Source organism: Guyanagaster necrorhizus, assembly GCF_019112545.1.
Source record: "Guyanagaster necrorhizus MCA 3950 unplaced genomic scaffold BT62scaffold_4, whole genome shotgun sequence".
NCBI classification, from domain to species: Eukaryota; Fungi; Basidiomycota; class Agaricomycetes; order Agaricales; family Physalacriaceae; genus Guyanagaster; species Guyanagaster necrorhizus.
The window spans coordinates 8,837-20,856 of NW_025064883.1; the positions used below are offsets into that span (position 1 = coordinate 8,837).

General features: G+C 35.8%; 1 protein-coding gene across 1 annotated transcript; it reads right to left on the reverse strand.

Moving 5' to 3' along the window:
• Positions 1 to 9,719: 9,719 nt before the first annotated feature.
• On the reverse strand, positions 9,720 to 11,329 carry BT62DRAFT_916631 (uncharacterized protein; the record flags this gene model as incomplete). The annotated part of the gene is made up of 8 exons (XM_043184006.1): positions 9,720 to 9,763; positions 9,956 to 9,977; positions 10,037 to 10,087; positions 10,326 to 10,408; positions 10,459 to 10,578; positions 10,631 to 10,714; positions 10,856 to 11,001; positions 11,280 to 11,329. 8 exons carry the CDS (start codon positions 11,327 to 11,329, stop codon positions 9,720 to 9,722), a joined length of 600 nt encoding a protein of 199 aa, XP_043043603.1.
• Positions 11,330 to 12,020: the final 691 nt, after the last annotated feature.

Genomic DNA, 12,020 nt, shown 5'->3' on the forward strand with positions numbered 1-12,020 from the left:
GGTGTTGCTATATATCATAAAACAATGGCAGATTGTGCTGACTAAGATTGTTCCATAGTCTTGTGGCTTGTTTAGATGCTCTGACTAAGCATAAATAGAGATAAAGAAAAGAAAAAGAATAGAAATCATAACAGAATCCAAGTATCCAAATCTCTCATGGCCTTGCTCTTCTTCTTTGTCAAAAGAAAGAATGAGAAAATAAGACCCATACAGGATTATCAGAAGTTGAATGACCTTATAATCAAGAATTAATATCTGCTTCCACTCATTTCAGAACTCATTGATAAACTGTCAGATGTCTGGTATTTCATTAAGCTAAATGTATGATGAAGGTATAATAATATCTGAATCAAGGAAGAAGATGAGTGGAAGACAGCATTTCAAACTAATCAAGAGTTGTTCAGGCTACAGTTGATTATCTCACAATGCATGATATCAAAATACATAAATCTGACTTTGCATACAGATTAGGCTGAAACACAGTTGGAGAGCAGAAAAATGAGCTAGAAATGCATATAGTTCTAGTTAAGAATATGCATTGTCAGATCTAAAATTGTAGTAAGCTGATATGACATTGTGCATGTATTAGAATAATGAAGAATATAATTTGTTTGTATAGACTATAACAAACACAAAAAAAATTATTGTAAAGTGGTGCAGCCTATATCTCTATAAACATGTCTTCTGAACCAACATAAAAACTATGTGCTAAATCTGGAAATTTATATGAGCACACAAAACAGAAGAAGAAAGTCCTAATGTACATATTATCAACTCAGCCTCCAAAGCAGACCTTCTACTCACATCTCACAATAAGAGATTGGCTTGTAATATTCAAACATGTTGATAACTATTCTTCTTATTAACATGCTAACATTATAGCACATTTCACAAACTGAAAGGAAGGTGCACTGCTCTTTATACAATCAACTCTTTCACAGAAACTGGCATCTCATACAAAAATTGAACAGCATGCAAACAAGAATCTTAATGTGCTGTCATCTAAAAAGTCTCATATTATCACTTAATCTGATGTGGAGCATGCTGTTGCATTCTGGTATCAGAATATGCAGCTCTAAGATGAGACTGATGCAATGTGATGATGTTGTCATATATATCACATATATGCTATTTTGATTCTATATAAATCTATAAATGTATATAGTTTTGGTGTCTTCTGACTATATGCATTACAAGATAGTCAACTATACTAGTAATATTTTTTGGGCTCACAAATTCATCTGTCACTTTTTAGACAATGATAAATGATATATTCTGAGATTTAATCACTCAAAGGTCACTATCTATCTAGATGATATAATAAGCTTTTCAAAAATGCCTCAGGAACACTGAAAAATTGTATGACAAGTACTACAGATACTGCAAGAAAACAAGCTGTATCTCAAACTAGAATAATGCAAATTTAAAACCCTCAAAACAGAGTACTTTGGCCTCATCTTAGAAGGAAGACTATGAATGGACTCAGTGAAAACAATGAGAGTATGAAAATAGCTGACATCCACTAAAAAACAAGAGTTACAATCCTGTTTAGGATTTGCAAACTTTTATTGATGCTTTATTGAAGGCTACAGCAAGATAGTCTTACCACTGACCAAACTCACTGGAAAAGCCAAGTGGAAGTGAGAAGATATGCAGAAACAGTTATTTCAAGAGATCAAACATCAGATCTGCTCAGACCCAATTCTTGCTATGAAAAATTCAAGATAAAAGCTAATGCATCAAAAGAGGCTCTTGAAGCCATTCTCAGTCAGGAGCAGAGTGAACAATAGAAACCTATAGCTTATTTATCCAAGATGCTGTCTATAACAGAATGCAACTACAAAAACTATGATAAAGAGTTATTAGCTATCATAACTCTTCAGATGAATAGTGCTATTATCTCATAGATGCTAAGTATGATTTTAAAATCTGAACAGACTATCAGAACCTCCAATATTCCAAAAAACCACAGAAGCTGAACTGCAGACAAGGATGCTGAGTAGCAGAGCTAGCTGAATATCATTTCATACTCCACCACAAATCTAGTACTGCTAATACGAAGAATAATCTACTCAGTCAGATGCTCACCAACAAGTTTATTGATTCTGCAGTACAAGAAGTACACAAATCCAAGATCAAGAAATACAAGATGGGTGACAAGTCAGCTATGAAGTAGAATGACTTGCCAAGCTCATCAGGATATAGAAGAATATTATAGATAATAGATGCATAGTAGAAGCACTCAAGCAGGATGTCCTGCCATCTTATATCAAGATAATATCAATATTGAGATAAACATCCTGAAGGAGTACAACACCTGGAAGGAACAAGTGGTCAAGATGTATAAAGAGAGACAATAGCAGAAAGTGGAACAGACTAATCTGCAGGAGTACCAGAAGCCAAACCAAACCAGTACTACTAAGGCAGAAACAATGATGAATGCCACTCTCTCTTACAGGATGCAAAAGACAGAGACAGAAACAACTTACACTGAGAGCAGCAAGCTGATGGATATTGATCAGCTAAAGAAAAAAGAGAAGTGCTTTAGCTGTGAACAGAAGAGCTATATGTTGCAGGATTGCCTGAAGAAAAAATAAATCTGTGAAGATATATAGGCACAGATCACTGAGCTGCAGAAGAAAGAAGAAGAACTCAATATAGAAACAAAGATCAAAGAGGTAAAATATGGAGCTGACCAGTGAGCAATTCCACTGGGTTGGCCAAGAAATGGAACAGTGTGTCATCAGTAGCCATAGGATGGACTAATAGTACTTCTGTAGATACTACTATGCCTAACTTATATGTGCATTTGAATATACAGTTGACTATCTCACAATGCATATGGTTGGGAGACACCAAAACTATATGCATTTATAGATTTATGCAGAACCAAAATAGCATGTGATGTGACATGTGACTTTATGTGACAATATCATCATTGCCCCAAAATACTGTCAGTGGCTTTTGGGTCAGTTTTTCATGTATTTCCTTGAATAATGCCCCTCTCAACTTCCTCAGCTGTGGTACTAATCCACTCTGGTCATCTTGTGAAACACAAAATGCCTCCAGCTTTTGAATAAGCTTAAATCCTTCTCTTGTAGTTATCAAGGTCTGTTCTTCCTCACTCTCCTCTTCCTCTTCTTCCTCCTCATCATCATCAATGACAGTTATTTCTCTATTTTCTACTGCAATATCATACTTGACAGCAGCAACAATCTCCTTATCTGTTAGCATCACCTCAAGATCTTCAGTATACTCTTCTGCAATAGAGTTAACCATCTCTTCAATGGTTGGAATGGGATCAAACATGCAATTTCATTGTTTCAATTCAACAAGATGGTCTTTCAATATTATCTCTGCTGTCTAGAGCTGTTGAATGGAGGCAATTTGAGTGGGAGATGTGTTCATTTTTAACTGTGACAAAGAAGCCAACTGATTGACTGCCTTCAGTGCTTTACCAACATTGTTCTCTGCATTTATAACAGCTATAAGAGCAGGATGCCAGTCAGCATTAGCATATTGGTTTCCAAGCAGATTCTGCAATGCCTGTTTAATCTCTGGAAGCATGTATTTGTCAGTTGAGGCAAAGTCACGAACAAGGTTCCATGCAGACTTGAAGAGTGAGGCATCTTGAAAATCATTGGATGGTGTGGTAGACTGTGACTTGGGTGCATTGTCAGACATTATATCAGTGTGTTTTCAGCAGTTTGCTATTGTTTCACTGCTGACATTTGCCCAAGCATCACAAGCAATAGTCATAGCTTCAAGAAGATCAAGCTTGAAGATCTCAGACTCTCTAAGATCATTGAGATCAAGTGCACAGATACACATGGCATTCTAATAATGTGCCTTGAAGCAGTGGATAATACCAGCATCTAGTGGCTGAACATATAAAGTCATATTGGGCTCAAAGAACTTCAGCTTTGTGTTATGGAGTGTATAAGTGATGGAATGCCCTCGAAAGTTGTCTAAGGTCAGCAGAACCTGCTGCATCTCCCTCTTTATCTTTAAATCAAACATCTTCATTCACTCCATAAATATTTTGCTCATCATCCAGGCCTTCTTGTTATTCCAATAATAGAATCCCATTGCTATTGGACTCTTTTTCTTGAAACACTATGGTTGCTTTGACTTGCCAATAAAAACAACTGGCATTCACTCACTCTCATCTGCATTCACAGCAAAACACATGGTGATATAGAACTTGTCCTGTTTTCATCCACTCATAAGACCAGATGCCAAGGTATGATCTGAGATGGCAAAGATGACAAGATCAGATTCATCAATATTCCATCTGTTCTGCATCACATATTTCACCATAATGCTGTGAAGATGCATATGTTCTTTTTTCACTGTCATCATATCCACTGAGCCTGCTTCTCTATGCCACCAAACCTCCTGAATCCTCTATGCCTTACAGAATGACTTTAACTATCTCTCTCCTTTCAAACACTGATCCTCTAGAATATTCATCAGATTTTCAATTCAATTTCACTTCTCTATCAGCATTGCACTAGTCACAGTCTCATTTCAGAGCTGCATGTTCTGATACCAGGATGCAACAGCACACTCCACATCAGATTGGATGACAATACAAGACTTTTTGGATAATAGTGCATTAGGGTTCTCATTTGCACACTGTTTGATTTTTGTATGAGATATCAGTTTCCATGAAAGAGTTGATTGGGTAAAGAGCAGTGCACCTTCCTTTCAGTTTGCAAAATGTGTCATAATATCAGCATGTTGATGAGAAGGATGGTTATCAACATGTTTGAATACTATGAGCCAGTCTCTTGTTGTGAGATGTGGGCAGAAGATCTGCTTTGGAGGCTGAGCTGATGATGTGTACATTGGGACTTTCTCCTTCTGTTTTGTATGCTCATATGGATTTCCAGGTTTAGCATGCAGTTTTTGTGTTAGTTCAGGAGGCATGTTTATAGAGATATAGGCTGTGTTGCTTTACAATAATTTTTTTTATGTTTGTTATAGTCTATACAAATAAATTATGTTCTTTATTATTCTAATATATGCATAATGTCATATCAGCTTACTATAATTTTCGATCTGACAATGCATATTTCTAACTAGAACCATATGCATTATGTGATATGCATTTCTAGCCCATTTCCCTGCTCCCTGACTGCATTCCAGCCCAATCCATATGCAAAGTCAGAATTATGCATTTCAACATCATGCATTGTGAGATAGTCAACTGTACTTAAGTTCTTTACTATCACACACACTCTATATGAATCACCAAAAGTAAAAACTCAACCACCTAAGGGCCAAACAAGGGGAGAGACTCCCACTAGATGGCTCAAACCATTTGACACTGAATAGATCTGGAGAGCCATCAAAGATGCTAGAATGGAGAAGGAAGCCAAAGCTGTACTCAAGAACTAGATACATAAGATCCAGGCCAAAGAAGTAATAGATGAAATAGTGGAAGGAATGTGATGAGCTGAGCAATGCCAGGCTCTAAAATAGCTTGATGAACTCCATGACCCTAGGAGATATGTTCAGTGAGCTAAGACTCTAAGATGGGACTTGACTACTAAAGCCCAAATTAAAACACTCATAAACCACTCTGTGTATGCAGTAACTGCTCTGATTGACAGTGGCTATACCAGCAGCTCTATCAACTATGCTTTCATTAAAAAGCATGATTTACCAACCTGAGCAATGGCAGCTCCAATTCCAGTATACAATGCTGACAGCACCAAAAACTAAGCCAGCTCAATTACTGAATTTGTTGAGCTCTGACTCACCATCAGAGACCACTCTGAATGAATTGACTTGGCTGTGACTGACCTAGAAATAAAAGAAGTATTCCTAGGCCACAACTAGCTGATCTAACACAACCTCCTTGTCAACTGGAAGATTAGACAAATTACCTTTGTATGGTGTAAATGCTGGAAAATCCCCTTCAAGCTATCTGATAAAGATTCTGAGGACTAATAGAATGAGGAGATAGAGAATGGCAAAATGATACTCACTGTTGATATGTGACAGGCACTACATGTTTGGGTGGTACACTATGCTAATGACTTAGCAGCCAATGCCAACCTCAACTGCAAAACCTACTCTCTTGGCAATCATGAGCAACAAGAACTTGATAAGTTCTTGAAAGAGAACCTCTCTAGCAGATGGATCTGACCATCAAAGTTTCTAATGGCTTCACCATTTTTCTTCATCAAGAAGAAGGATGGCAAGCTCCAACCAGTACAGAACTACTAGAAGCTAAATAAAATGATGATCAAGAATTGTTACCCACTTTCATTGATCTCAGAACTAATGGACAAGCTAAGAGAGGTGAAATACTATACTAAACTTAACATCTGGTGGGAATACAATAATGTATAGATCAAAGAGAGTGATGAGTGGAAGGTGGCCTTCTAAACCAACTAAAGGCTATTTGAGCCTACAGTAATGTTCTTTGAACTAACAAACTCATTGATCATCTTCTAGTGGATGATGAACAATATCTTTAAAGATCTCATCATTACAGAGAAGATGACAATATACCTAGATGACATCCTGATCATGTCCAAGGATTAGATAGAACATTGGTGATTAGTTTGACAAGTTCTCAAATTAATGAAGAAGCACAAACTATTCCTCAAAGCTGAAAAATGCAAGTTTGAGATCTTAGAGATGGAATACCTCAGAGTCATTATCAGTGAAGAAAGTATCTGAATAGACTCTGTCAAGGTAGCTGGAGTAACTGAATGGCTGATACTAATAAAGAAGAAGAAACTTCAATCTTTCCTCAGGTTTATCAACTTTTACTGCTGATTCATTCAAGACTACAGCAAAATCATTAGGCTAATGATACAATTAATGGAGAATGCCCTATAGGGTTGAAAACATTCTCAATAATAAGCATTCAATAACCTGAAGCAATGACTCACAGAGGACATTGTCCTTATAATTCCAACTCAGGAAGGAAGATTCAGAGTTGAGGCCAACTCTAATAAAGGAATAATTGGAGCAGTACTGCCTCAGAAATAAGATAGAAGATGGCAGCTAGTGGCTTTCCTTTTAAAAGCCTTAATAGTGACTGAACATAACTATAAAATATATAACAAGAAGCTACTAGCAATAATGCTCACCCTGAAGGAGTGGTGTCATTATCTGATTAGTGCAGCCCAGACCTTTGAAATTTAGACTGACTATCAGAATCTCTAATACTTCTGATCACCTCAGAAGCTCAATTGCTGATAAGCTTGTTGGGTTACTAAACTATCTCAATATGAGTATATATTACATCATAAAGCTAAGATGGCTAATAAGAAGGCCAATCTTCTCAGCCAATGAGTAGACTATAATTAAGGAGGCAGTGACAATAAGAGTGTAGTGTTACTAAAGCTCAAACATTTCTGAGCAATGATAATGCCAATAGAGGAGAAGATCCACAAAAGAATCAAGAGTGCAATGCAAAGTAGTAGCAAATGAGACCAGTGCATAGCCCTATTACTGAATCACAAGCAGGGAATGATTAAAGAAGGGGGACTGATCTGCTATAATAGGCAGATCTATATCCTATAAGATCAAGAACTCTATAGTGAGATCATTGCCACATGCTATGACTATGCAACCATGGGACATCCAGAAATTGCCAAGACCAAAGAGCTGATCTTGTGAGAATATTGGTGGCTGAAGATAGATCAAGATATCAAATGTTATATCAAAGAATGCAAAATCTGCCAGTGGGAAAAGTCATTAATATAACCACAGGCTGCATCACTTCATCTGAACAAGGTCCCTCAATCACTATAGATCCATATTTTGATAGATATAATCATAGGATTATCTGATTGCAATAGCTATGATGCAATCCTTATCATCATTGATTGGTTCTTGAAAGCAATCATCCTGATTATGTGTTCAACCAAATTGACCTCAGAAAGATAGACAAAAATCTTACATGACAAAGTATATATTAAGTATGGGATACTCTAAATAGTTATTTCAGACCAAGACCTGCAATTTGTCTTGAAGTTTCTTGATGACCTATACTATCTCCTGAATATCCAACATAATGCTTCAACTGCATATCATTCACAAACTGATGGCCAAATAAAGTGAGTTAATCAAGAGATTGAGAAATATCTATATCTCTTTATTAACTACTGATAGAATGACTGGGTGGAATGGCTTGCCCTTGCAGCATTCTAACATAACAACTAGATGCACTCTGCCATGGATAAGACCCCCTTTTTCATTAACCATAGTCAACACCTAAAAGTCTCACACACTGGATGTACTCATACAATTATATCTGCATCCTCTGATTTCACTCAAACAATAATATAAATCCACAATGAAATACATGCCACTCTTGAAAAAGCAGCCATCACCATGAAGCACTAATATGACAAGCACTATCACCTTAAACATTTCTATAATATTAATGACAAAGTTTGGTTGGACACATCCAATCTTCATCTCCTGAGGCTGAAATGGAAGTTTGCAGATAAATAGACAGAGCCTTTCCCAATCTTAGCTAAGATCAGTGCTTCCACCTACAGATTCTATTTCCCTTCAAATTAGAAGGTCCATAATATATTCAACAAATCACTCCTAATATTATACATTGCATCTGCTTTTCTCAATTAAGAGCAACCACTATCTCTGCCTCTCAATCTAATTGATGACAAAAAATATTATAAAGTTGACCAAATATTAAATCACAAATTATATAAGGTTAAGACAAAAGACAGTAGAATCACAACAATAGTCAATTACTTGGTTAGCTGGAAGGGTTATAGCCTTAAATCTAATCAATAGGTCAATAAGAAATATATGAATACTGACAAGGCTATATGCAATTATGAATTATCTCTAAATTAAGCCATCAGAATGATAGTCTTAAGAAGAGAGTAATGTTATGATTTTTTTATTTTTATTTTCATATTAACCCCTATTTATGCTTAGTCAGAGTGCTTAAGCTAGCACTCAGAACTGCAGGAGAAGCTTAGTCATCACAACAAGCCAATCTGTCATTGTCCTTCAATATAGCAACAAACTCTTGACAATGCACAATAGTCTTTTATAGATAGTAATGATGCCCAAAAACAAAGAGCACAAAGACTCAGATGAGTACAATAGATAGTAATATAATTATTTCAATGGATGAACAGTATATAAGTAGAACAGCTCTTGCTGGTATAACCTCAGCTTCAAGCTAAAGTTTATTCATACTATTTCATTCTCAAGTCTCTTGTCAAATGGCTTTGAAGCACATTGGTCAATAAAGCACAATAATAGACTCAGGCATGACTGTATGAACATGATACAGTGCCTGTTTATCACATGTTTTGATCACATGTGGCTTAGGTTTAACACTTGGCAAATGAATGCTAAGAAAAGCACAGCCACTCTGACAATTCATACCACATAAATTATATGAATTTAAAAGTTCATATATCTTATAAAGAAACTAGAATCCAAATCATGCAATATTAAGGAAAACTCAAGTCTGTAAAGGGCTTATTATAAAAAGCTCAGAATAATACAAAAATATGTGAAATTTATTCTTTATCACTTGATTCTAACTTCTCATCACTAGACACTTTCTTGGCTTTCAAGTCTATCAACTCTTCACCCTCAGAAACACCCTTTTCAAAAAGCTAAAAAACTAAGATAACAGTATCAAGGTGAGCAGTATGAAAAAGGTTGAAAATATGGCCTATGACATTGTTTATTTGATGGGCATTTCAGCAAAGCTTGCAAAGGAGGCTCCAGATTTTGGTGATGAAAGCTATAAAATCAGAAATAAGAAAAATTCATGAAGATAAAAGAAAGGATTTATGAAGCTCAGAAACAAAAACAGGCTTCAAAGTATTGACAAAAGGCTCATTATAAACTATGAAGTTGTGCTTGTAAATAGTGCACTGGAAGCACTTCATTGAGCCAGAGTGAATACTCCAGCATTGCACATTGGCTCTCTTACAGGCATCACAAGCTTTGCTTATCTAGAAAAAAAAGTTAGCAAATTTAAAAGTTTACAAAATAAAAGAATGAGAGAACTTACAAAATGGCCAATCTTGTCAGCTAATTCCCTTTTAAAATAGGCACCTTTGCACTCAACAAAAGCTCCAAAGTCTTAATCAGAGACTAGAAGGCCCATAGGCTTCAAATCCCTCAGTTGAAAGGCTCTAAGAACCTTAGATATAGGCTCTCCTAGGCCACTATGTGTGTGAACTTCTTTAGCTGTCCTTTCTGTGACTTTATGAGAGCAGCTAGTACTTTGTTTTGAAGCTAGAAGTTTAGAGTCAAAAATAGAAAATATCATGAAGAAAAGAAAAAGATATACAGCTTACACTGCTCTGATCTCCCTCAGCAATAGCAGCAGGAGAATTCTCATGAAGACATTTAGAGACAGATGTCTCAATTGCCCTTCCAGCTAGGAAGAAAAAACCAGATCAGTTGCAAAATTTAAAACTAGAAACACACTACTTTGCATATACTTATTGCTAGAATCAGCAATAGGTGGAGACATCAGCAGATGAGCCTTGATAACTGTATGACCATCACATACAGAAGATATTACTCTTATACCAAAGATGAGATTATCTATAATAGAAATTTAGAAAGAAGAACTTCATGAAATAAAAATATCACATACCATTTTCAGCCCTCACTGAAGAGAGCAGCACATCCAAACTTTCTCTAAGAATAGTAGGGAAACTCATCCTTCCAGTTGAAGGAACTAGAATTTGAAAGGCAGAAGGGTGAGTCTTAATAGATGACTGAAGCACCTATACTAGAGGCTTTGACCTAAGACCAAAACCAGGACCATCTACAAGATAGAGTTAGAAAAGAAATTTTCCAAAAATAAAAGTTTGCATACCATTAATTATCTGTTTCAGTACTCTAGAGGTTAAAATAGAAGGAGTCCCAACTTTTGAAGAGGAAGGAGGGCCCACTAAGATAGGATCTTCAGCCTCTGAAGATGCACTCCAACCAAAGAAAATCAATAACAATACCACATTTAAACTAGAGAAAGAAAGAGTTAGCAAAATAAAAAGTTCAAGAATAAAAGAAAATATATCACTTCTGCAATAAGAAAATTGTACTCCTTGTCTGAGTGCTTCACTAATTTAGTGTTGAGAAAGGCCAACATGCACTATAACTGTTGCTTCTAACTATTCCATTCCTTGTCAGAAAGGAATCTCTCTTTATTCTTATGCCAGGCAAGATGCAGCCATTGTCAGATGATCAAGACAAAATACACTCAAGTGTCTGTGTGAGGAGCTTCCTCATAAGAATCTGACCTGTGGGTCAGACAATGACAAAAGATGAAGAGAGCATTAGTGAAAGACATAGGAGATATATAAAAGACAGGAGATATGACAGAGAAATAAAGCCAAGATACATTGAAGGAATATAAAAAAGTTCATAAACTTTATACTCTAAAAGAACATGCACAGACCAAGATCAACACTAGCAACCAAAAAGTTCACAAACTTTATAAACATTCTTGTCTCAAAAGAAAAAGCCTCTTCCAATAGGTGAAGAACACTCAGCTAAACTTTGCAAACTTTCTAGTGTGATCAAGAATATGATTAGACACATATAAAGCCAAATCAGATATCCAAAGTAACTATCTAATGATCAACCATATGTTACTATCAGAAAATATCAGAAAGAAGTTCATGAAAGGAAAGTTCAATAGTAAATCAATGAAAAATTGAAGTCAGAGAGAGATAATAAGTCTCTAAACTCTATGCACTTTGAAATTATAGGTCTCAATAATTATTTTTGACTTCTGCCCTTAAGTGGGCTTTTAGTAAATCAATTATTTTAGGTTCAACAGCAGTAATTTTATCAAGAACTATCTGTTATTCACTGATATCCCTTTGTGTGCAAAGATTATATATTATACATGAACTTTCCTTTTGTCTGTGAATATTTCTTGACCTTGTGAACTTTTTCTATTAACCTTCACAGCATGTAAACTTTTAATTCTAATAAGCACTATAGGCCTGGCCAGGCATCACAATCTCTGATCATAT